This window comes from Peromyscus californicus, unplaced genomic scaffold (genome assembly GCF_007827085.1).
Source record: "Peromyscus californicus insignis strain IS unplaced genomic scaffold, ASM782708v3 Scaffold_22__1_contigs__length_63687245, whole genome shotgun sequence".
In the NCBI taxonomy this organism is placed as follows: Eukaryota; Metazoa; Chordata; class Mammalia; order Rodentia; family Cricetidae; genus Peromyscus; species Peromyscus californicus.
The window spans coordinates 55,101,862-55,123,233 of record NW_026294525.1 but is presented as its reverse complement, the minus strand read 5'-3'; the positions used below and the strand labels follow the sequence as shown (position 1 = coordinate 55,123,233).

The 21,372-nt window shown below is 47.5% G+C and overlaps 1 protein-coding gene across 1 annotated transcript in view; it reads left to right on the top strand.

Annotated features, from left to right (window-relative positions):
• The window catches only part of Prep (prolyl endopeptidase), a 106,941-nt gene that overhangs the window by 60,169 nt on the left and 25,400 nt on the right, over positions 1–21,372 (top strand). The window contains exons 8-10 of the mRNA XM_052751410.1: positions 1,705–1,896; positions 6,013–6,210; positions 11,536–11,639. Coding sequence (XP_052607370.1) covers positions 1,705–1,896; positions 6,013–6,210; positions 11,536–11,639 — 494 coding nt within the window. The remainder of the gene's footprint in view (positions 1–1,704; positions 1,897–6,012; positions 6,211–11,535; positions 11,640–21,372) is intronic.

Below are 21,372 nucleotides of genomic sequence, written 5' to 3'. Positions count from 1 at the left end.
GGGTGTTCCAAGCTTGCCTCTTCTATAAATGAAGACCCTCTCTCTGTTTTCAACAGGTATTGCCAACATTTAGGGAGGCTTAAATTTTTATTTTTACTGCTGTTTTTTTTAGTCTTAATTCAAATTACTTTTAAAAAATAGTTTCACTGAATTTTTATTGTGGAGTAGTTACTAACAGTCACGTTAAAAATGATTTTTCATGTTTCCTATGACTCTTAGTTGACAGTTGAGGAAATAACGCTAAACAGAATGAAAAGATCATTCAAGCTCATGAAGCTAAACAGGGGGAGGGAGAGCTGGGATTTTGATCCAAATATGTCTGGCCACAGGACGGTCTCCTGTGCTGGAATTACATTTTCCCTGAGATGTTTAATTCACGACACATTATGGAAAGATATTCTGTGGGTACAATTAAGACACGGGTGCAAAATGTAAATAGTTACTGAAGACACTGGCATAGAAGTGAATTGTCCAAATTAAAATAGAAGTTTGCTGTGGAATTGAAGTCAGGAGATGTTTAGAGAATATCTAACGTCATAGAGTTCTTTGATGTATACATTTTCTAAGATGTTCACTGAGCCTGTGTGTCAGGTACATCGTGAAACAGGTGTCTTCTAGTGAGCTTCTGATCCTTAAAGGGGGTACAGAGCCAGAATGATAGCAAATGTAGTTAAGATGTTTAGTGATGACCACTCCATACCAGGTCTTAGGAAGAAAGGACTGGAAAGTGTCCCAGCTTCATTGAATACACCTTTTATTTGTGTCTTCGAAGTGCCTGAAGCTGAGTATGAAGTAGCAAGTAAAACCCACAAGGAGTCAGCTGTTAAATCAGCTCTATCTTGAGAGAAATGTCACCAAGCGTGTGCCTATTAGAAGTACCCAGCCTTTTGAGAGTGGGTCAGGCAGAGGACACAGCCTGTGGCATGCCTGAATACCACTGTGCCTGAGTACCACTGTGCCTGAGTACCACTAGCGCTCAGGAGGTGGGTGGGTGAGGCAAGCGTTGGAAAGTGCCGAAGTTGGCTTAGGTATGAAAAGCCTGTTGTGTGTGGACTTTATTCAGAGTGTGATGGGAAAGGCGCCACTGGGTTAGGGTGTTAAGACATCGTGCTGTCTGGAATAGAGTAAATCAAGAGTGGCCGTGGGACAGCCGGGCAGAAAGCTAACACTATAGGCCAGAGCGCAGTCTTGGCACTGCTGATGTTCCTCTTGGCCTGACCTGTGCTAGTAGCACGTCAAACGGCATCTCTGATCTCCGCCACTAGATGGCAGTAGCAGTCCTCACCTGCTAAGTCACGGCAACCAAAATTATCTGTAGACTTTTCAAATGCTGCTTGGAAGAGGTGTGTCTGTTGTCCTGGTTGAGGACCACTGTGGTAGAACAGGTGGTGGCTGATGAGGACACTGTGGGGTGGCAGGAAAGCAGGCTTTGATTTGAGACTTGCTCGGAAGAGGATTTAGCAGGTGTGTGGAATGGGAGGGCAGGAGACGAGGTCTTGCAGTCTCCCCTTAGCACCAGAGTTTTCAAGCGCTCCGTGGCGTCCACTCACAGCTAGCCCTTGCTCATTCCTGCGTGTTGGAACTTCCAGTACCATCTGTGTCTTGAGCTTTATAGAAAGGAAAGAGTCCCTCACCTCCCTACATAGAAACCTGCATCATTTCTTACACTATCAGAGGTGACAGGAATGCCTTGTCTCTTCCCAGGAATCCTGAACTGGGTAAAACTGATAGACAACTTTGAAGGAGAATATGACTACGTCACCAACGAGGGGACAGTGTTCACATTCAAGACGAACCGCAATTCTCCTAATTATCGTCTGATCAACATCGACTTTACGGACCCTGACGAGTCTAAGTGGAAAGTGCTTGTTCCAGAGCACGAGAAAGATGTCTTAGGTAAGAACAGTGGCTGCTTGGAAATTGTGCCTGTGAGAACATCGACAGGTGGGTTCACTTCACGGTCTGGTGACCAGTTCGTCAGTGTAGAACCTTTGGCTTGTGATTATTAGGAATGTTGTGCTTAAATAGTACATGTTGTCTGATGAGAAGAGGGACCATTCTTAACTGAAAGCTTTTGTATCACCTTTGGCTGTTTGTTTCTACCTCTTGTAAATATGAGGGTGGATTTCTAGCCATCTTGCTAGAAAAGAGAATAGACTGCCCCTATATTTAATTGAAAGCTACCATGGGCACTTACTCATTTGATCGAAAATGATACGCTGACTTATTATAAATAAGTGCATGAAAACTGAATTTATCTAGACGACTCACTAGTCTGGAGAGAGCTTTTTACACAAAAGAGTTCAGTCCTTCAATGTCCCAATGAAGAGTTTGCTTGTGGGAAGTGAGCATCTACGGTAAGTTGACTGAGGAACTCTGAGGCCATTCAGAAGTACATCATATGTAGCGAAGAGTCACGCCCAGGCTGCAGAACAGCCCCTTCTCAGCCAGAGCACGCCTGCAATGTGTTGTCCAGTGCATTACATGTGTGTGCAGCCATGCAGACCCGGGTTCACATCTCGACCTGTGAGGAACACCTCCCTGTCCACCAGGTTTGGCCGAAATTTCGGATAATGCTGGAGTGGGCAGCGGAGAGCTGAGCTCAGGATCACAGGTTCCCATGGCATGTCTCACTGTGTCTTTTTCAACAGTCTCTGTGGTTCTTGAGGAAGTCCAGTTTGCTTGGGCTTCTCCCCAGCTTTCGCATTGGGCTACCCCTCCACCCTCTGGTGATAATATCCCTACCTTCAACCCTCAAGCCAGTGTCAGACACACCCCAAGACAGCCCCACCTGCTCTTCCCTGCAAAATCCACACCTGCAGCTCGAGAGCCGCAGCTCAGCCCAGGTTTTCATGAAGGTAGCAGCTGGCCGTGCTTCCCTGATCCTGCCACAGTGTAGACATGCCAGGCGGAAGTCAGGGTGGTGCTTTGTCTCTCCCAAGCTTCAGTAAATAGAAGAGATTAACCCTGCTACTCAGCATGGGGAGAGACACTTACAGCATACCAGGAGTACCTTCCTGTCTTCCTCAAAAGCATCTACTCTGACCTTCTTCTATATTTGGATGCTATGTCAGTCCCAAGCTGTAGAGCAGGTGCTGGACCATTTCATTCCCTTGAGCATCCTCAGGCCAAAACCCTTTCAAGGTTACTTTGAGAGCCGGATGACTTCTGTCTGTACTGAGGCAGAACTATCCACACAGGGTGGGTATAGCCAGGAGCACTGCCGAGGAACCATGCTATCCACACGGGGTGGGTATAGCCAGAAGCACTGCCGAGGAACCATGCTCGGCCCTACTCTGTGGTTGACCGCATATGTGGGTGAGTCTAAAGGATCCTGTGGATGCCTAAGGCTTTGTGTAGGTGCCCTGGTAATTTTTTAGGCACAACTTAGGTTGGAGTGATAGTTCTTTGGAAGGAGTCTTCATGGATGCTGTCCATGTTTCCTAACCATCTGAATTTTCTACCGTTGTGTTAAAACACATCCTTTCTCATGTACAAATTTAGTGAAGTGCAGATAGTGGCTGGAGATTGGGGGTGACAGATGTCCTTCTGTGGGCTCTTTAGGCCAGGAGGGGAAGCCTGCAGTGTTCCCTGCGCTCCTCACTTCTATGGGAGCAAAGTTGTCAGTACACCAGCAGCGCGGAATGCCCGACTGAGAAGACGGTCTAGAGCAGACTCAGGGGACAGCTGCAAAGTCAGAGCTTTTGTTTATGACACTCCACAAATCTCCTGTCCTTTTCCTACTTACTTGCTCTGTTGTATAATTTGGATGTTCTCGTGGTTAGCACAGCTTGATTATTCTCTGACGGCTGTAATTTACTCCATTTCCCCCCGTGCTGCTTTCTTTAGAGCAGTCAGTCACATGAGCACATGAGCTGGGCTGCTGAACGAGCCACTCCTAAGCAAGCTACTTTTGGATTTGTGAATTCTTAGTTAGCTTTGGCTTTGGAAAAGTTTGTGCAGTAATCAAAGCTACCCAAGATCGATGCCCTGATGGTCCTCCCTGTGGCCAGTGTCTTGATGTTCTCAGGAATAAGTACTCACATTCTCAGTGTGAATTACCAGTTTCTTGTGTTACGAAAATAAGCAGTGTCGAGAACCGCACCATGAAACCTAAGGAAAGCTTGACCTTTCGGTATATCTGATCCGTGGCTTTCTGCCCTGTGACTTCATCCCTGGCTGTGGATGGCATGTCCCTGCTTCCGGCTGGCTTCTGTGTCTGCCATTCTGCCCCTTCCTTCCCCGTGCTCTCATGCTCTCTGTATATCTCTGCTGCTGAGCACTGAGCTGTTCCTGCCTGGGCCGTGGGAGGAGCTGACATCTTTCCCTCACTCTCCACATCCCTGTGTCCACTTGACACTCTGGGAAAGAGAGAACCTAAATTGAGGAACTGTTCCTGCTGGCATGTGGGCTTGTCAGTGGGACATTTTCTTGATTGCTGGTTGATAGAGGAAGGTCAAAAGCCCACTGTGGATGGTGCCAGTTCTAGACAGGTTCCTGCCCTTGGTTTCCTGCAATAACAGACTGTAACCTGCAGGCCAGGGAAAGCCTTTCCTCCCTAAGGTGGTTTTGGTCATGGTGTTTTTCACGGAAACTAAAACCAAGCGAGGAGGCCGTGTAACGTGGAGTCTGTATCTTCACTTGGCTTCCGGCTTTGCCCCCGAGGTTCTTCTTGACGTATTACGATGATGTTCCTCTTACTTCCCTCCAGCCTTCTGCAGACGTCCTTTGTTGTGCATTTACCTGTCAGCTGCATCATCCTGTACTGTCCTTACCTGGGCCTTCCTCTCAGCTGCCTCCTCACCAGTGGCTAACCAAGCCCCCACTTTCCACAGCTCACCAAATGCTTCAAGACAGACCACCAGCACGTCGCCGTCCCCCGAAACTAAATGTCTTTTCTGAGTCTTCAAAATGGATTGCCTGTCTTTACGGGGTTCCCGTCTGCCCCTCCCGATCCTCACTCCTTCAGGCTTGCATAGAGTCCTCTCCGCTGCCTTCACTCTGGCCTTGTGCCCCCAGAAGTCCTCCCACCCCACCCCTGCACTCCAGACAAAACTCACTCCTGGCTGAAGAGCTCGTACTGGTCTTGGGTTCTCAGCCAGTCACATTTACGTCCACGTTTTTCTGTTGGGTGGTCACCGGTGTGTGTGTGCCAGAGTGAGTGCTCTCAGTCCCCTACTTGTGTCTCCAGGACCTTTCAGGGTTTCCGATGACACACTGAGGGCTTAGTACATGTCTGTACTAAGTACAGAATTACAGTACACTCTTACATACATGGAATATGACTTGACTTTGTTCTTTCCCTCTCTTTATCCTTTATAGCATGATATCAAATATAAGATACGTATGTAGGTATTTTCATTTCTTCCTGTTATTTTGACTGAGCCAATCACCTTATATGAGGGAAAGCCTTGTTCTGACTCAAGAGTTTTATAGAGGTTCCTGTCTGTGGCAAATTTGCTCTGTTGCTTCTGGTGAGCCATAGTGGGAATTCTAACTTAACCTTCACACCATCAGCAGTAAACCAGGAGGAGGAGGGAAGGCAGGGGGCCTCACATCTTCCAGGACACAGTTCCATATAACTAACTTCCTTCTGCTTTGGAAGGTTCTACCTTCTCCCCCGGCCCCATGGGCTGAGGACCACGCCTTCACACATGGGCCTTCAGAATACCCTGCTGCTCTGGTTTGCAGCGGGGATATTTACAGCCACGTGTCTAGTGTTCGGTCCGCAGGACTCATGCAGCCGTGGGTAGCCACGAGTGCAACCTAAACGCTCCACAGTTCTCAAGACTGAGCTTTGTTTTGTTGTGTGTTGTGTTGTCACAGTGAGTGCCAAAGGTGGTCGTGGCGGCTGTCACCATGCCAAAGACTGGGGGCGGGGTTAAAACAGATCCTAAACAACTTGGAAAGTGTCCTGATGGCGCACACAGGAGGCGCTGCTGTCCAGTCAAATGAGTGACATGTTCTCTGATTTTCAAAGTGGCATCTGTTTTTCTCTCCGTGGCATTTCAGAGTGGGTGGCTTGCGTCAGGTCCAACTTCCTGGTCTTGTGCTACCTCCACGATGTGAAGAACATTCTGCAGCTCCACGACCTGACCACAGGTGCTCTCCTCAAGACCTTCCCACTGGACGTGGGCAGCGTGGTGGGGTACAGTGGGCGCAAAAAGGACTCCGAGATCTTCTACCAGTTCACGTCCTTTCTGTCTCCAGGTGAGAGGTTCTTGACTGGGGGTGAGGTGGAGTCTTCTGGGAAATGGCAGTACAATGATGTTTGTACCTAACACGGGCTGGACTGTAGACAGAGCCACTTAGAGCAAATCAGGGTTTCAGAACAAAGGAAAAGAAAAACTGTGTTCCCACTAACTCCGGCTGGGGCGGAAACAGTTATTTCTTTCTTGTTCTCAGTGCCCAAAATGTAACTAACCCTTAGTCCAGGCCTTGTTCGGCACAAAGACTCACAGTGTAGGTAACAGCAACAAACCCCATGAACAGCCATACCCAGCTTACAGAATGCCTCCCAGAATAAGCTGTAGTTCTGAAGGTGCATGGAAAGAACGTGTGTTATCTTGGATCTGATGGGAAAGGAAAGTGCTTCAGAGATGAGATTTTACACTTCCTGGTATGAGTTCATTTTTCCCAAAGTGAAGTAATTCTGTCTTACGCTTTCTGTGAGGCCAGTCACATTCATCTTGCTTTGTGTGGACTTTTTCTCTCCTCCACCGGATAGAGCTGTAGCCACACGTACATCGTGTTTTTCCCCAGGAGTCTGCTCAGTTGGCAGTTTGTAGCTGACCAGGCAAACCCTGTCTTTAAAGCAGTCTGGCTGAAAAAGCTCCCACACTTGTGTTCGTTTGCCAGGCTCCTCGGGAGCACTTCCTGCCCCTCTGATCTGTCACCATTGTGTGCTGCTGGGGAGAACCGGCAGGTGATGAAGTGACCGTCCTCCTTGGGATGTGACCAGATTGCAGTGATGCCTCATCCGGATGCAGTTCTCTTTGAGCCTCCGAGTCCATAAGAAATCTTAGCGTCGTGACAGGCTGGTGACAGGGCTATTAAAACTGAGAGAGTGATGTCCGTCAGTAGGTTGGGGTGCGTCAGGCTTTACTGCCCAGTACCTTCCAGGGGATTGAGAGGAGCTAGGACAGGAGCCCAGGAGAGTAGAAGCAAACCTGGAGCTCAGCAGTAACCAGTGAGCAGAGGTGGACGGAATCCCCATCCCTGGTGTCACGGGACCCACTTTTTATTCTCAAGCTTTCACTGGTTCTAGACATTTTACTTTCGACTCTCATGTCTCCCATCGTTTAAATGAATGAAGGACAGAGAGGAACACAGACTAGGGGTGACTCATCTGCTCTTAATAAAATTCAGGGTCTCGGGGCCCGTAACCACCTCCAGTGACCCCACGTGACCGTTTATTTCAGGAACAGGATCATCATTATTGGAGGGAAGGGGCTTGTTGTCCCTGTGGGAAGTGATGTTTCTGTGCCAAGTGATGAAATGCTGCCTGTGGCGGTGGCTGTGAAGGTCGGAGAGAAAAGTGTGTTCCTAGTTGCGTGCTACTGGCTGCTTCCAAGAAAGCTTTAATTTGTTACTGTAATGCTCCATTTGTCTCCCTGTCTCCTCTCGCCCATTTCCCTCATCCTTCCCTTCTCTCTGAATGTAATTGATACCTAAAACCTGAGAGTGGAGTTTCCAGACTCAGGCCTTCTAAAGCCAAGTGCAAAGCAGCCATCAAGTAATTAAAGAAGTTCTTGGGAAAGCAAGAACTCTGTGAATATACACATCCAGACACAGATGGTATTTGAAAGATGGCCTGTGCCAGTCTGTAGATTAGCTGCTCACTACTGCAGTCAGTAGCAGAGGCCTGAGATGATAAGTACAGCCCCAGCTTCCCATTGTGAGCATGTGTTACATCTAGCAAGGACATCAGCTGACGTCATATCCCATGGTGGTACATGGTAAGGACACGTCTTGAGCTCAGACCATTTGTGACTTTTGCACCTCAGGTCCAGCTTGGGAAGAAACAGGCAGTCAGGACAGTCTGGAACAGGATACAATGACTCCCTGTGACACAGACAACTTAGTACTTGAACTGATTAATTTTGTACTTGTGGAAGCTTAGGGGTTGCCTGGGGTTACCTTCAGCCAGATTTGAGTTACAAAGGACAGATTTGAGTATACCAGGACAGCAGCTTCTAGGCCTAGCTCTGGGAGGCAGACAAGAAAAAGCCTTTCACATGTTTTGGAAAGACAAAAAAACCTTGTAAGAGCCTTGGCTTTCATGTTTTGTTTTTACTCCCTTTTTATAGCATTAAATCCAGCCATGTAATATAGCAGACAAGATACCTACCTAAGTTAAGGAGCCCATTGCCTTCTCTTCATGTGGACAATGTTGGAGATCCCTCTGGCCCTTTTTTCCCAGCTCTTCCCAGTGCTCTCTTCCCTAACTCCTCCTTCTCCCTTCTCAGCCCACACCAGCTGCTGTCCTTTTCTCTGTCCATCCTCAGCCCACACCAGCTGCTCTCCTTGTCTCTGTCCAACCTCAGCCCATACCAGCTGCTCTCCTTGTTCCCATCCTCAGCCCACACCAGCTGCTCTCCTTGTCTCCATCCTCAGCCCACACCAGCTGCTCTCTTGTCTCTGTCCATCCTCAGCCCACACCAGCTGCTCTCTTGTCTCTGTCCATCCTCAGCCCACACCAGCTGCTCTCTTGTCTCTGTCCATCCTCAGCCCACACCAGCTGTTCTCCTTGTTTCCATCCTCAGCCCACACCAGCTGCTCTCTTGTCTCTGTCCATCCTCAGCTCACACCAGCTGCTCTCTTGTCTCTGTCCATCCTCAGCCCACACCAGCTGCTCTCTTGTCTCTGTCCATCCTCGGCCCATACCAGCTGCTCTCCTTGTCTCCATCCTCAGCCCACACCAGCTGTTCTCCTTGTTTCCATCCTCAGCCCACACCAGCTGCTCTCCTTGTCTCTGTCCATCCTCAGCCCACACCAGCTGCTCTCTTGTCTCTGTCCATCCTCAGCCCACACCAGCTGCTCTCTTGTCTCTGTCCATCCTCAGCCCACACCAGCTGCTCTCCTTGTTTCCATCCTCAGCCCACACCAGCTGCTCTCCTGTCTCCATCTTACTGTGGGAATGACATCATTTTCATCAGGGAACATCTTAAGGCCAGATACTCCTTCCGTAATGGAGTTCTTCTTTCAATCTTGAATTCACTTTTTAGACAGCTTTCTGCTGTTTGTGGTCCAGAACGTTTTCTTCAAGGCCACTTTCCCTACATGATCAGGTGGGACATGATGTATCAGTAGGTTACAGTAGTTCACTTTATAATATTAAGAATGTGCAGTAGACTAACCTGGGCTAACCCAGATGACTATACACAGGGAATATTGATAACATACATTTATCAAAGAAACCATCAAGCTTATGCCTCCCTCCTTCATGGAACCATTTGTGTGCATTTATACAGAATGGAGGGAAGTATGGGTCACTCCTTTTAATGATAACCAGCCTCTGTTGTGTAGTCATTTCCTTCTGCTTTTAGAATTGTATCTCAGCTGAATAAACAGCAATGTAGAATCTCCCTGCTCCTCCCCATCTTTCATTAGAGAATTCAATTCCAGTTCCTGGTTGCTTGTCTGAGCTCTTAATTCTAGCCCCTAAATCCTTCATATTTGTGGTGACATCAAGGTGAATCAGGTGATCATGTGGCACGTGCTTGCTCATTATTTCGTCTTGTTTTTGTTGCAATATTTGGAGCATCTTTTTCTCCCTGGTGCAGGTGTGTGTGTGTGTGTGTGTGTGTGTGTGTGTGTGTGTGTGTGTGTGTGTGTGTGTGTTTGTATGTGTGTTTGTGGTAGGTACCCTGTACTGATTTAAAAACCCTCACTCACTGTCCTACAGTTACATACATACATACAGAATATTGTTTCTCAGCTGCTAGAGAAATACCTACACAGAGGGGTTGAGAGGAAAGAGAGCTGCCATTCTAATCCATGAGCAGTCGGTTTCACTGTGTCCCGTGGGATCCCAGCAAGCACTGGGGTCCCAGGACCAAATTTTCTCACACTTGACAGTTATGTTTAAAGTACAGGAGGTACCGGTTCCGACCCAGCCTCTCTGGCTCACTCTCTCAGCCACAGCACTGTGTTGTCTAATTGTTTCTTCGATGTAATTCTTAAATATCAAGAGGGTGGCATTAAATTCAGGAAGTAGAATTTTCATTAGTGGTTTAATATGCTGGAATTCTTGGTACATATTAGTTATTCTGTATCGTGCACTATTACTGGGGCAGGGTTGGAAATTTGATTCTGAAATGACACGTGATGGGTCACCTTTGGTTCCTGGTTGCTGCCTACGTCTGTGTCCTTGGCTGGGTGTGTGCCGGGTGGCACAGCCTCAGAGGGACTGCTCAGGAGACCCCTGAGTGGCTGTAGACCTTGAGTAGATCATGGGGCTTCCCAGCGGTGTCCTTGAGGTAAAGGACTGCAGATGAGTTTATCATTTTGGGGGGCCTGAGGGGGTGGCATTCCCTCTGACCTGACTTGGTTGAAAAGCTGTTGAGGTCAGTTGGGTATTCTACCTTTTCTTAGATCCCCAAAGTGTGCCAGCCATCTGCAGTGAGTGCTCAGGTTGCTGTTGGTGTTGGTTCCTTTCTGGTTACTGTGACACAATGCTGAACAGAAAGCTCACAGTTTAATGTGTGTGATCCATCATGGTGGATGTGGTGGTTTGAGTGAGAACGGCCCCCATAGGCTCCTTTATTTGAATACTTGGTCCCTAGTTGGTGGAACTATTTGGGAAGGATCAGGAGGTGTGGCCTTGTGGGAGGAGGTGGGTCCCTGGGGTGGGCTTTGAGGCCTCAGACTGGTGGGATTCCCAGTCACTCTCTGCCTCATGGTTGTAGATCAAGATGTGAGCTCTGGAGTGTTCCATCACTCTGCCATCATGAGCGCTGACCCTCTGAAGCTTTGAGCCAGATTAAACCTGTTTGTAAGTCGCCTTGGTCGTGGTGTTTTATCCCAGCAATCTAAAAGTAACTGAGACAGTGGGGAAGGCCTGAGAGTTGGCTCCTCGCTCACACAAGGGCAGATCAGGTAGCAGAGGGAGATGAGTGCTGGTGCTCAGCTGCCTTCCTCCTTTCCCCCCTATATTCAGTCCAGGACCCCAGTCCATGGAATGGCGCCACCCACAGCTGTGGGGAGTCTTCCTTCCCCAGTGAAACCTCTGGAAATGCTCTCCAGGAACTCCCAGGGCGTGGCTCCTAGGTGACTGCAAATGCAATCCCGTTGACAGTGAACAGTGAGGTCACAGTGTTGGAGAGGGGAGGAAGTAGGCGGTGGTGCTGATGAGGAGACCCCCGCTCCTCCAGGGTACCGCTCATGTCAGACTCTCCTCGTCTGCTTGGCACACCTACTAGGGTACTGATGGGCTAGGGCCCTGCCTGGTAGCCTCGGGTAGTACCTAGCATCCTTGTGGCCCTTGTGTTCCATGAGACTTGGAGGCTAACCTGAGACTTCCTCTCCTTCTAGGTGTCATTTACCACTGTGATCTTACCAAAGAGGAACTGGAACCCATAGTTTTCCGAGAGGTGACGGTGAAGGGAATCGATGCTTCCGATTACCAGACAATCCAGGTATGGAGAAATTGATGTCTTTAACAGGACAGTTGGGGAATGTGACTCTCGGGCTGCTGCTCACATTCCACCTTGTCAAAAGCCGTGGAGCTAACCTATGGTAATACAGAAGACAAATATCTTTGGAGTTCCTGCTGTTTCCAGGCATTGAACCAGGTGCTTAGGGCTCTGCAGGAGGCCCTGGAGTTACTACCCTCATAGCCTTTGGGTTCTGCTCCCATGACTATTCTTGACAGGAAACGAGCACCATTTGTCTGTGTCTGTCTGCCTACTTGAAGTAGGGATTGCCAAGCTCAGGTTGTTGAGAGATTTGCTCCGTGTAAAGTATCTCCCTCTTTAGTCTGAAGTCTGTATGTCTCTGCTCAGTAGAGCAGGCACTTGCAGCACCCCTGAATGAATGGATGAGCGAAAAAATTGTTCAGACACCGCACCTCAGTCCCCGGTCGCTGTCTTTCCAGGGCGAGGCTCTCCTTTTGGCTTGTTTAGCTCCCTGAGGGTGTTGAGTTTGTCAGAAAAATGAATTGGTGTTTGATTGACGTGATGGAAAACGTCTGTTCCTTTGCAGTGAGAGATTGCCCAGAGTGCTGGGTGTTTCAGGAGGCACTCCCATTCCAGATACAACAGGACTGATGCACATAAAAACTCACAGAGACTGTGGCAGCATGTGTGAGACCCGCACAGGTCCCAGACACACAGTCCCACCCCTATCGAAGAAAGCTGTCTGTAGTTGGTGCATGCTGGCACAGGAAAAACCAGTTTTTGCCAGTGGAATCTCACTGGGTATATTAGCCACACTTCCAGGTAGCCCCCATGCCCAAGAGTAGTTGGCCAGCTGCAAACAAACTCAGTGGTGTCTTGTGTAGGCATTTTGCCTCATTTTGTTTTGTTTGGGATTTTTGTTTGTTTGTATGTCATATTAGTCTTTTGTTTATTTTTATTTCTTTGTGTGTTTGTGTGTGTGTGTTTGTGGAGTTTTGTTTTTGTTAATTAGTGTATTTTTGTTTTGCTTTTGTTTTAAAGAAAGAAAAAGCATAAAATTGGGTGGGTAGGGAGGCGGGGAGGAACGGGTGCAGGGGGGGGACAATCAAAATTACATTGTGCAAAAAAATTCAATAAACATTTCAAAGAAGCTTAAAATAAAAGGCACTCACTCCCACCTGGAAGGCTGAATCACCCAGGCTACAGATCAGGAACCAGAGCATTGACAAGACGGCAGTAGATCTTGGACTCAAGGATCTTGAAAGCTCCCAAGGGCGTTCCCATGACATCTGACATCAGTCACTGTGATGGGTGAATTGCCTCCGTTGTCTAGAACTAGTCTCGTTGATGGCTAGATAGAGACTGTAAGTAAAACTTCATTTACCAAAACAGGTGGAAGCTGGGTTTGGTACAGGACTGTGGTTCACCATCTGTGTCCTATATTAACTGTTAGTAAGCTGGCCTTCTGTGTGATTGGAGAGCAGCAATACCCATGTGCTTATCCAGGGTCTGACTGCTGGGTATTTTGACTGAATGGCTGCACCACAGACTGCATGACCCATTTTACGTGTCCTAATTTATTTAGTATGGTAGGACCCTTAAGAGAGTTTGCTGGATTGTGATCTGTGTGAATAGTGTTTAAAGTCAGAGACACTTTCAGACAGGCCTCGCTTTGCCTTACACATATTGAGCAGCATGAGGTAAGTCACATAGCCTTCCTGCCACTGTGTTTCCATTGTAAGTAGTTTTCAGGATCCCTTCGGGGTTATTAGAAGGTTGTGGGAGCCTGTTTTCAGGTTCCTCGTGGCTTTACCCATCATGTCCGCATAGGACCAGAGGCCTGAGTGTCTGAGATAGTCTGCACTTGTCTGTGCTGTGGGGAGGTCTTTTGCTCCACCCCTTGGCATCTGTATAAAAACCCTGGGGCAGAGACAGGCAGGGCCCATTGGAATAGGTTCCAGGCCCTCTTGAGGCTATCCTGTATTTTCTTTCTGTTTATCTCCACAATCTAAATTCTTCTATCTAATATTTCCTGCTGCTCTCACTGAAGAAAACTCTGGGGAGCTGTGGGTTGGTGGGTAAACGCCCCCACAGAAGGTAACATGTATTATGAAGTAACATAGATTGAGCACAGTCTATTTAGTTTAGTAGAAATAACTAGTATTCGTGTAATTTTCTACGTCAGTGTTTGACCCCCAGCTTCATTGGACACTTGGGCATCTAGGGCTTCTGTGTGGGTCGCCGCCCCACGTGCTGGTAACATGGCTCCGCAGAAATATCCCTGTCAGCTGTTGCATTTGACTCCCATAAGACCTTCTGGTCCTTGCCTGGGCGTCCCCAGTGAGGATGGTATATGTGCTCTTTTCAGTTCCAAACGGTAGGATAATGCTGTAGCGCTCAGCAAGTGCTTGTGTGGAATATAAACCCCTTAGCTGTGACCAGAGCAGCTGAATTTCCAGGAGACCGTGCTCTTGGTTGCACAGGGCCTGTGTCATGGCACAGCTCGGAGACTCCTCTGTCCCTGACACTCCATGACACAAAGCTGGACCTTCTCACATAGTTAGAGCTGCTTATCTGGGGCAAGAAGATTTGTGGTGAATATAAAACATTTCTCTTTCCATTTTGGGCTGTGCTATGCTGGACAAGTGCTCACAGCCCTGAGCCATGCCTAGCCCCTGTGGTGAATGTTTAGGGAGCCTGGGCTAGCTTACTGGCTTGCAGAGAGGAGCGTGCTGCTGCTGCCCCTTGTGGTCTGTGCCTGTCACAGCATCACACAGATCATGTCACCAGGCCGGGAGCTCTGTTGTTTCAGGCCTGTTTGCAGGGGTCTGGGTTTACGTTTCTGCAGCAGAGAGTGGATGGACACAGGTGTGCTCACAGTTTGGTGATGCCCTCGGCAGTCACTTCCTGCCGTCAATCACAGGCTCTAGGGAGGGATTTGCGCACGAATGAAAAGCATCCTCGCAGTGTGGAGTAAAACGATAAGTAATGGCAGCAGTTTGGAAAAAATTCATTTTATTTTCAGTTATTCTGGGTATTGGCCCTTTCAGTCCCACGTGACTTGAGTTTATAGCTATTCCATGTGTGATTTGAACAGACCTCTCGGGCTGCTCTCTTCTGTCGTCTGTAAGGTGTGTGACTGCAGAAGCTTGGAGCAGCCTGCAGGCCCGGCAGCCGCTAACAGTGTCCACGACCTCCTACATCCTAGAGCTGCCTTCTTCCTAGAGACGCAGCAGGCCAAAGGGCCAAACCCGGGGGGGGGGCAAGGAAACACATGGCTGAAGCCCCCCTGGGGGTGTCTGTTGGGCAGTCTGTATTTCAGAAGACGAGGTGAACAGCCTGATGCTGAGTTTCGTCAGCAGACAGAGCAATGCCAATGTCTGCAGCTTTTCTCCATCCTGGCGGCCGTTCTGGGAAAAGCAAGTGCATCAGAAACACCTTTTCTACTAATTGCCTAAGTTACTGTTCAAAGCGACCCGAGAAACAAGTATCAAGAAATTCGTCATCTCTCTCCTCATCTGAGTTTTAGGTGGGTTGATTAAATCCCTCCTTGATTAGCATTTCCTCTGCTTCTTACTGTGAGACAGTCATATTCTGTTGTTTAGAACACGTCTGCCCAAGTCTTTTCAAAAGAAGCTAAGATCATTAGCAGCGCCATCTTAGGAAACAGATTTGTGAACTTGCCTGAAAAAGCTTTCTACATGTATCACCAGTAATCAGTTTCTTTTTAACAAAGTGAAGGAATAGGGAAGTTTAGTCCATCAATGGATACCATACCTATAACACGGCTAGGGACTTTGTGAATGCAGCCCTTCCATATGTGGGAACTGTTCCTGGGAAATGTAGTCAGGCCTGAGAGTTGAACACAAAGATCTGAAAAGAGCTGAGGATGCTACTGCCGTGGTCCAGGGAAAGATGCTGTTGTATGTGGAGATGTTCCTGGCTGGGGCGAAGAGCAGTCAGGAGACAGGGAGGGGTATGGGGTGTGAGTGTTTTTATAATCACTGACCGTTTACCGCCCCCATCATCCAGAGCATACGTCTGCTTTTTCATTGCTGTGAGATTCCATAATTTCACAGTCAATTCAAGAAGCTAAGCCTCTAGTCCCCACTATTCTGCGGTGCCTCTGGCCCATGTCATCGGTAGATGGAATTGTGTGCTGTGGCTGAGCAGGGCATAACAAAGAAATGGAGCGTAGCCAGAATACACTTTCTGGCTTCTCACAGTCTCATTGTGGTTCAGCCAGCTGAGAGATTGGTTTTTTTTTCCCCTCAGACTAAAATGAAAGAAAAAAAAATCATAGACCTGAAAATGGACCAGTAGCTGAGTATACTCCAACAACTCTGTTCTCTACAGTTTCACATTTTATAAAAGACAAGATGAATCAGAAGAACCCAAGTATCCCTGTTTTATAAGCAGGTGCAGACTTGCTTGGGATGGGTTGTCGTAAGGGTTGTAAGCATTTGGCCATGGTGTCACTGCCTGTATACTCCTCCTTTACACTTAGTAGGACACTTCCTCAGGATGGCCTCCTGTACTGCTCCAAGCTCACAGCGTATGTAGCATCAAGAGCACCGGCCCAGCCATGTCCTTGTGAGCTGACTGTGGCTCTGTGGACAATATTGTTCTGTAGCACTGGGTTCGTGGAATTGGGCCTTGGTTAGAAATGGAAGGGCCGTGGCAAGATGGCACAGCCAGTAAAGATGCATGCTGCCAAGCCTGACAGCATGAGTTTGGCCTCTGAGACCCAGCCGTGGAAAGAGAGAGCCAATTCCCACAAGTTGTGTTCTGACTCCAGTGTGTGTTCCTCCGCATGTTAACGCGCGCGCGCGCGCGCGCACACACACACACACACACACACACACACACACACACACACACACACACACAGTGAGAGAGATTTAACATTTTTGAAGGTTGCTTGGGGGCGGGTGAAGGCATTGTTTGGGGGAGCTCTGAGGTCTCACTGGGGTTCTGGACTCGCTGTGAAATACTCTTCACCTGAAATGCCGTCCTTTCTCGGACTCGCTGTGAAATACTCTTCACCTGAAATGCCGTCCGTTCTCGGTTTGTCGCCTCAGTGTCCGCGTTATTCATCTTGTACGGTGACATAGTCCCGTGTAAACAAATTTGTGGAGTGCGTCAGCATTCCGGAGCAAGGTGTGATGCTCCTGTGCAGAGTGCACGTCTGTCCTTTCCTCTGAAGATCGGCCGTGGTAGAATGGCTTCACTGAGAAGGATGGCAAGGGTCTGTTTCCTTACGGTAGAGAAGCACGCTCTGTGCCCTGGCTCTGCGGTTGGTGCCGTCTTCAGTGTTGTTCACACTTTCTCCTCCATGTCTAAAACACAGCATCACTTTGTGTCAGCCTGGGAACAGCCATGATGTGTAAATATCAAGGTAGCCTTGAGAATTTAGCTAGCCCTCTTGGGTAACCGTATAAAATCTGGATCTTGAAAGGCCATAAAATGGAATACTCCTCAGCTCTAAGGGAAAATGAAGTTAAAACATTTGCAGGAGAATAGATGAACTTAGAATGTACAATATTAAGAAAGGTCACATAATCTCAGAAAAGAAAAAAAAAGCACGTGTTCTTTCATATGCGGAATCTGGCCCATAATAAGTCTGTATATGTAAACAAATTACACATGGGTACAGTATAACATGAAGGAAAGAGAACACAAAGGCTAAACATAAGGGGATGGGGAAGGGCTGAGTGCAGTGATTGTTTTTCTAGTTCTGATTCCAACATGCACTTTCATTTGGTTGGTTTTGGTGGTGGATTAGTACATAAAATACATCCAGTACTGAAAGTGTAAAATGTAATGTTAATCCACAGCCTTTGTTCTAAATGCCTGTTCTAACTGTATAGAAGTTCACTGAGTTGTGTGGACTTTAGAGCTGGTTAGTTTTGGTATGTGGTGCTTTTATTTATGATAAAGTTTATGACATTGAAAGATGAAAATAAAAAATAAAATCTGCATCATGAAATGTTCTGGTCTGTGTTTCCTCTGGGTTTCTCTGAACTTGGTTCTAGGGAAATAGTCCTGTTTTAGATTATGAGTGTGGTCTGAGTTGACATTGGTCCAGGAAATCAGCAACTTGTGCGTGATGCCTTAGAATAAGGGAGGGCGCCAGGTACAGAAACCAATTGGTTCTCCTGGAAGATAGGAATTTTGCTTTACTGAGTTGTTAATAATGAGTCAAACAGCTACTGATATAATATTGATGGCTTAGACCCTGTTTATTGCTCAGTAGTACGTATTTCACATTAGATGCTGCAACTGTTGTGAATCACACTGAACACAACCCTAGTACCGGAAGTGACAGTTGTTCTTGCTGTAGATTTCTTCACCCTTACTTAACGTATATAAAATTTTTAGTATTTCAGATACCTGCATATATTACTGAATTTTCTGTTATTTGTGATAAAGCCACTTACGCAAGTTTAATATTTCCTTAAGAGTTGTGGCTTTGAGAGATGTAAAGGCTTCTGCTGGTGAGTTCTGCTGATGCTGAGGCAGGTACACTTCAGGCTCCACCTTGCTGTCTTAGAAAACAGAGGCATGGTGTCTTTATTCTGGAGCATAGTAGAAAGCATCAGGGGCATAGTGTACCTGTCACTGATACTTGTTCCTAGCCATTTTAATCATTGTTTTTTAAAAATGAGATCAGTCTGGATGTGATTTCAGTTCTCAGACAAGAGGATCATATGTTCGAGGCCAGCCTTCATCCTTAAACAACCGAAATAAACCAAACAAACCAAACTGTTTTTCAGTGGAGATGCGTCTCTGAACACCAGGGAAAGTAAATCAAAACGTTCATGGCTTGAAGGTCATCGAGTGCACAGGGCCTAGCTAGTCAAGGATTCCCCACCTCTTCTGTTGCTTAGCCACACAAAGCTCCCATTCCCAGCATGACTCATGGTCTCATGGCTGCTGGGGGTTTGGCCACATTATATCTATTCTTCAGCCCACACCAGCTCTGGCTGTGTACTAGAAAGTGGCATATGTCACGTCTGCTGCTGCTGTGTTATGGGTAAAGAGTAAGGCCTAGTTGCAAGGAGGTTTGAAGTGTAGTGTAAATCCTAGGGGGAGGTATGTGCCCAGCGAAAACGTAGAGCTTATTATCAAAGCATATTGAGTGGGTTTGGGGGACAACTAGCAGCTTTCCACACAGGACAGAATAGGAGCCAACTAGGTATTTGGAATGTGCCCTGAAACCAGAGGACGCCACACCCCCTGGTGGCCAGGTACCTAAATCTCACTCTTAGAGTTGGGAAACAGTGAAAACTTAGACTATTGGAACTGTGTTGATCTCTTCTTGGACCCATTCATCGTTCAGTAATTATTGTTTATTTAGCACTGAGTCAGTGCTTACTAGAACGTTGTTTTCTGTTGTTCTAAACTTTGCTGTATTGTGGTCAGATAGGATGCACAGTTATTTAACTTTTTCTGAATGTAAGGTTTGTTTTGTGTCCCAGGATGCGACCTGCTTTAGAGAAGCTTCAACTTGCTGCTGTGTAGAGCGTGTATCCTTTGGTGTTTGGATGGAATTTTCCATAGATATCTACGAAATCCGTTGATGTGTGGTAATGATTCAACAATGATGTTTCTCTGGTTTTGTCCGGATGACCTGCCTATTGGGAAAAGTGGGATACTGGAATCACTTACTGCTGCTGAACTAGGGTTGGTCTGTGTCTTTAATTCTAGTAGCATGTTTTTTTTTATGTAGGTAGGAACGCCAGCGTTTGGTGCAGGTGTGTTTAGGACTGCAGTGTCTTCTTGGTTAACTGTTCCCTTGATCAGAGTGATTTGTCCTTTCTCTTTTCTGATTAGTTTTGGTTCGCAGTCTAGTTTGTTACAATAGCAGCGCCCGCTTTCTTCCTGGTTCCATTTGCTTGGAATGCTTTTTCCATCCTTTTGCCTTCTTGTTTTAACATTAGTGATCACACACTACAAAGACAAAAGCAGTGTGTGTGTGTGTGTGTGTGTGTGTGTATGTGGTGTATGTATATGTTCATGTTTGTGTGGGTATGTGCATGTGTGTGCGTGCTGAGGCCAGAAGTCGACATTGTGCATCTTAGTTCATCACTTTACACTTTGGCCTTGAACCTAGAGCTCGTTGGTTTAGCTATGAGCCGGCCAGTGTGTCTCATGGATCCACTTCTCTGCTGCCCCAACCCCATCCCAGCACTGGAGTTACAGACACACACCGGGTCTGGCTTTTAGGAGGATGTTGGGAGTGGAAACTGAGGTCCTCATACATGCATAGGAGGCACTTTACCAACTGAGTCATCAACCCTGTCCCCACACAAACACTGACCAGGACGTGCTTCTCCTTGAGTTTGTGGCTTGAGGATATAGGAGTATTTGAGGAATAGAAGTATATGAGTTCTGAAGGGTTGGTTGTCTGGGTCAATGAAGAAGCAAGGGAAGCCAGTGTCCACATGACTCTTTGGGCATTTGACCTGGTACCAGAACCTAAGATAACCAACCAACTCCTGTTTTCCGTCTAGCCTGTGAAGGATGTGGACGTGGTCCCTCTCTGGGAGGCCTACTGTGAGAAATGGAGGCATGATGCAGGGATGCAGGTGAGCCGGCAGCCTGAGGCTGGGCCGCTGGCCTTATAGCTCCTTCATTCCTTTTTCTGCATAGCGTGTGTGCCCCGTCGTGGGGCCTGGCCCTGGGGACAGAGCTGTGGCTTCCTAGGTTTGAGTGTGGTTGATGGTGTCCCTGCAGAGGTCACACATAGGGAGGGTCTCTAGAATGGCTGTGCTGGGAGGAGAAGGACCTAGCTGAGGCCTTAGACAGGGCGGAAGCTGCCTGCTCTGGGAAGGGATTGAGGGAGCTCTCCTGAGAGCTCCCGGGAGCCCAGCACCTGAACCTGAACCTGCCTTCCTGTATCAGGGTTTGAGGCCTTCCTCCCACGCCTGTGCTTGTCACGGCCACGTGTGCTTGTCACGGCCACATGTGCTTGTCACGGCCACGTGTGCTTGTCACGGTCACGTGTCTGCCGTAGGTAGCTGAAGCGAGGACGCTGGGGCTTCCAGCCTCTGAAACCAAGGTCAGCAGGTGTCTTACTTTGCTACCTCGGTGTTTTGTAAAAGGGAAAGATAAACTGATGCAGATGCTTTCTAGTGACCGGTATGTAGAGTTGTGGTGGAGCCCTCTCACTCTAGGAGGCTGAAGTACAGGCTAGGTGAGCACTTGAACAGAGGTGATGGCTTCCTCAGGTCAGATCCCGGCCAGGGCTTGGGATTTAAACCTGTGAGGATCCTTCTAAGTTAGTTGTTCTCTGAAAGAGTTCAGGGCATGCCTTTGGTGTTCGTTTTCTTCACCTCTATAATAATTCAGAGGGAAAAACGGCTAATGGGCTTTAGAGTTCCTTAATGCTCGCTCTTGCCTCTCAAACTTACTACACTCAGTGTCTGGTAAGTAAGTACTTTGTAAATTCTTATGGAACTTACTAGTATTTCTAGTAATAGAAACACTCTCCATGTAAAGGGGGTAAAACCTCACAAATTTACATTTTGTAAATACGTTGTTTCTGACAAACTATTTTAAGGGACAGATGTTTTGTGGTGTTTTCGTGTTCACCCGTTCGTGTTGATGGAGACTTCAGTGGCTTGCCATTTGCATATTTTTTGCACATGCCACACAGCACACTCACACTTCTGTATGACTTTATTTACATTTTTAAATCCTGATCACCACACATGGATGCATGAGCCCATTTAAAATATATTCAGAAACG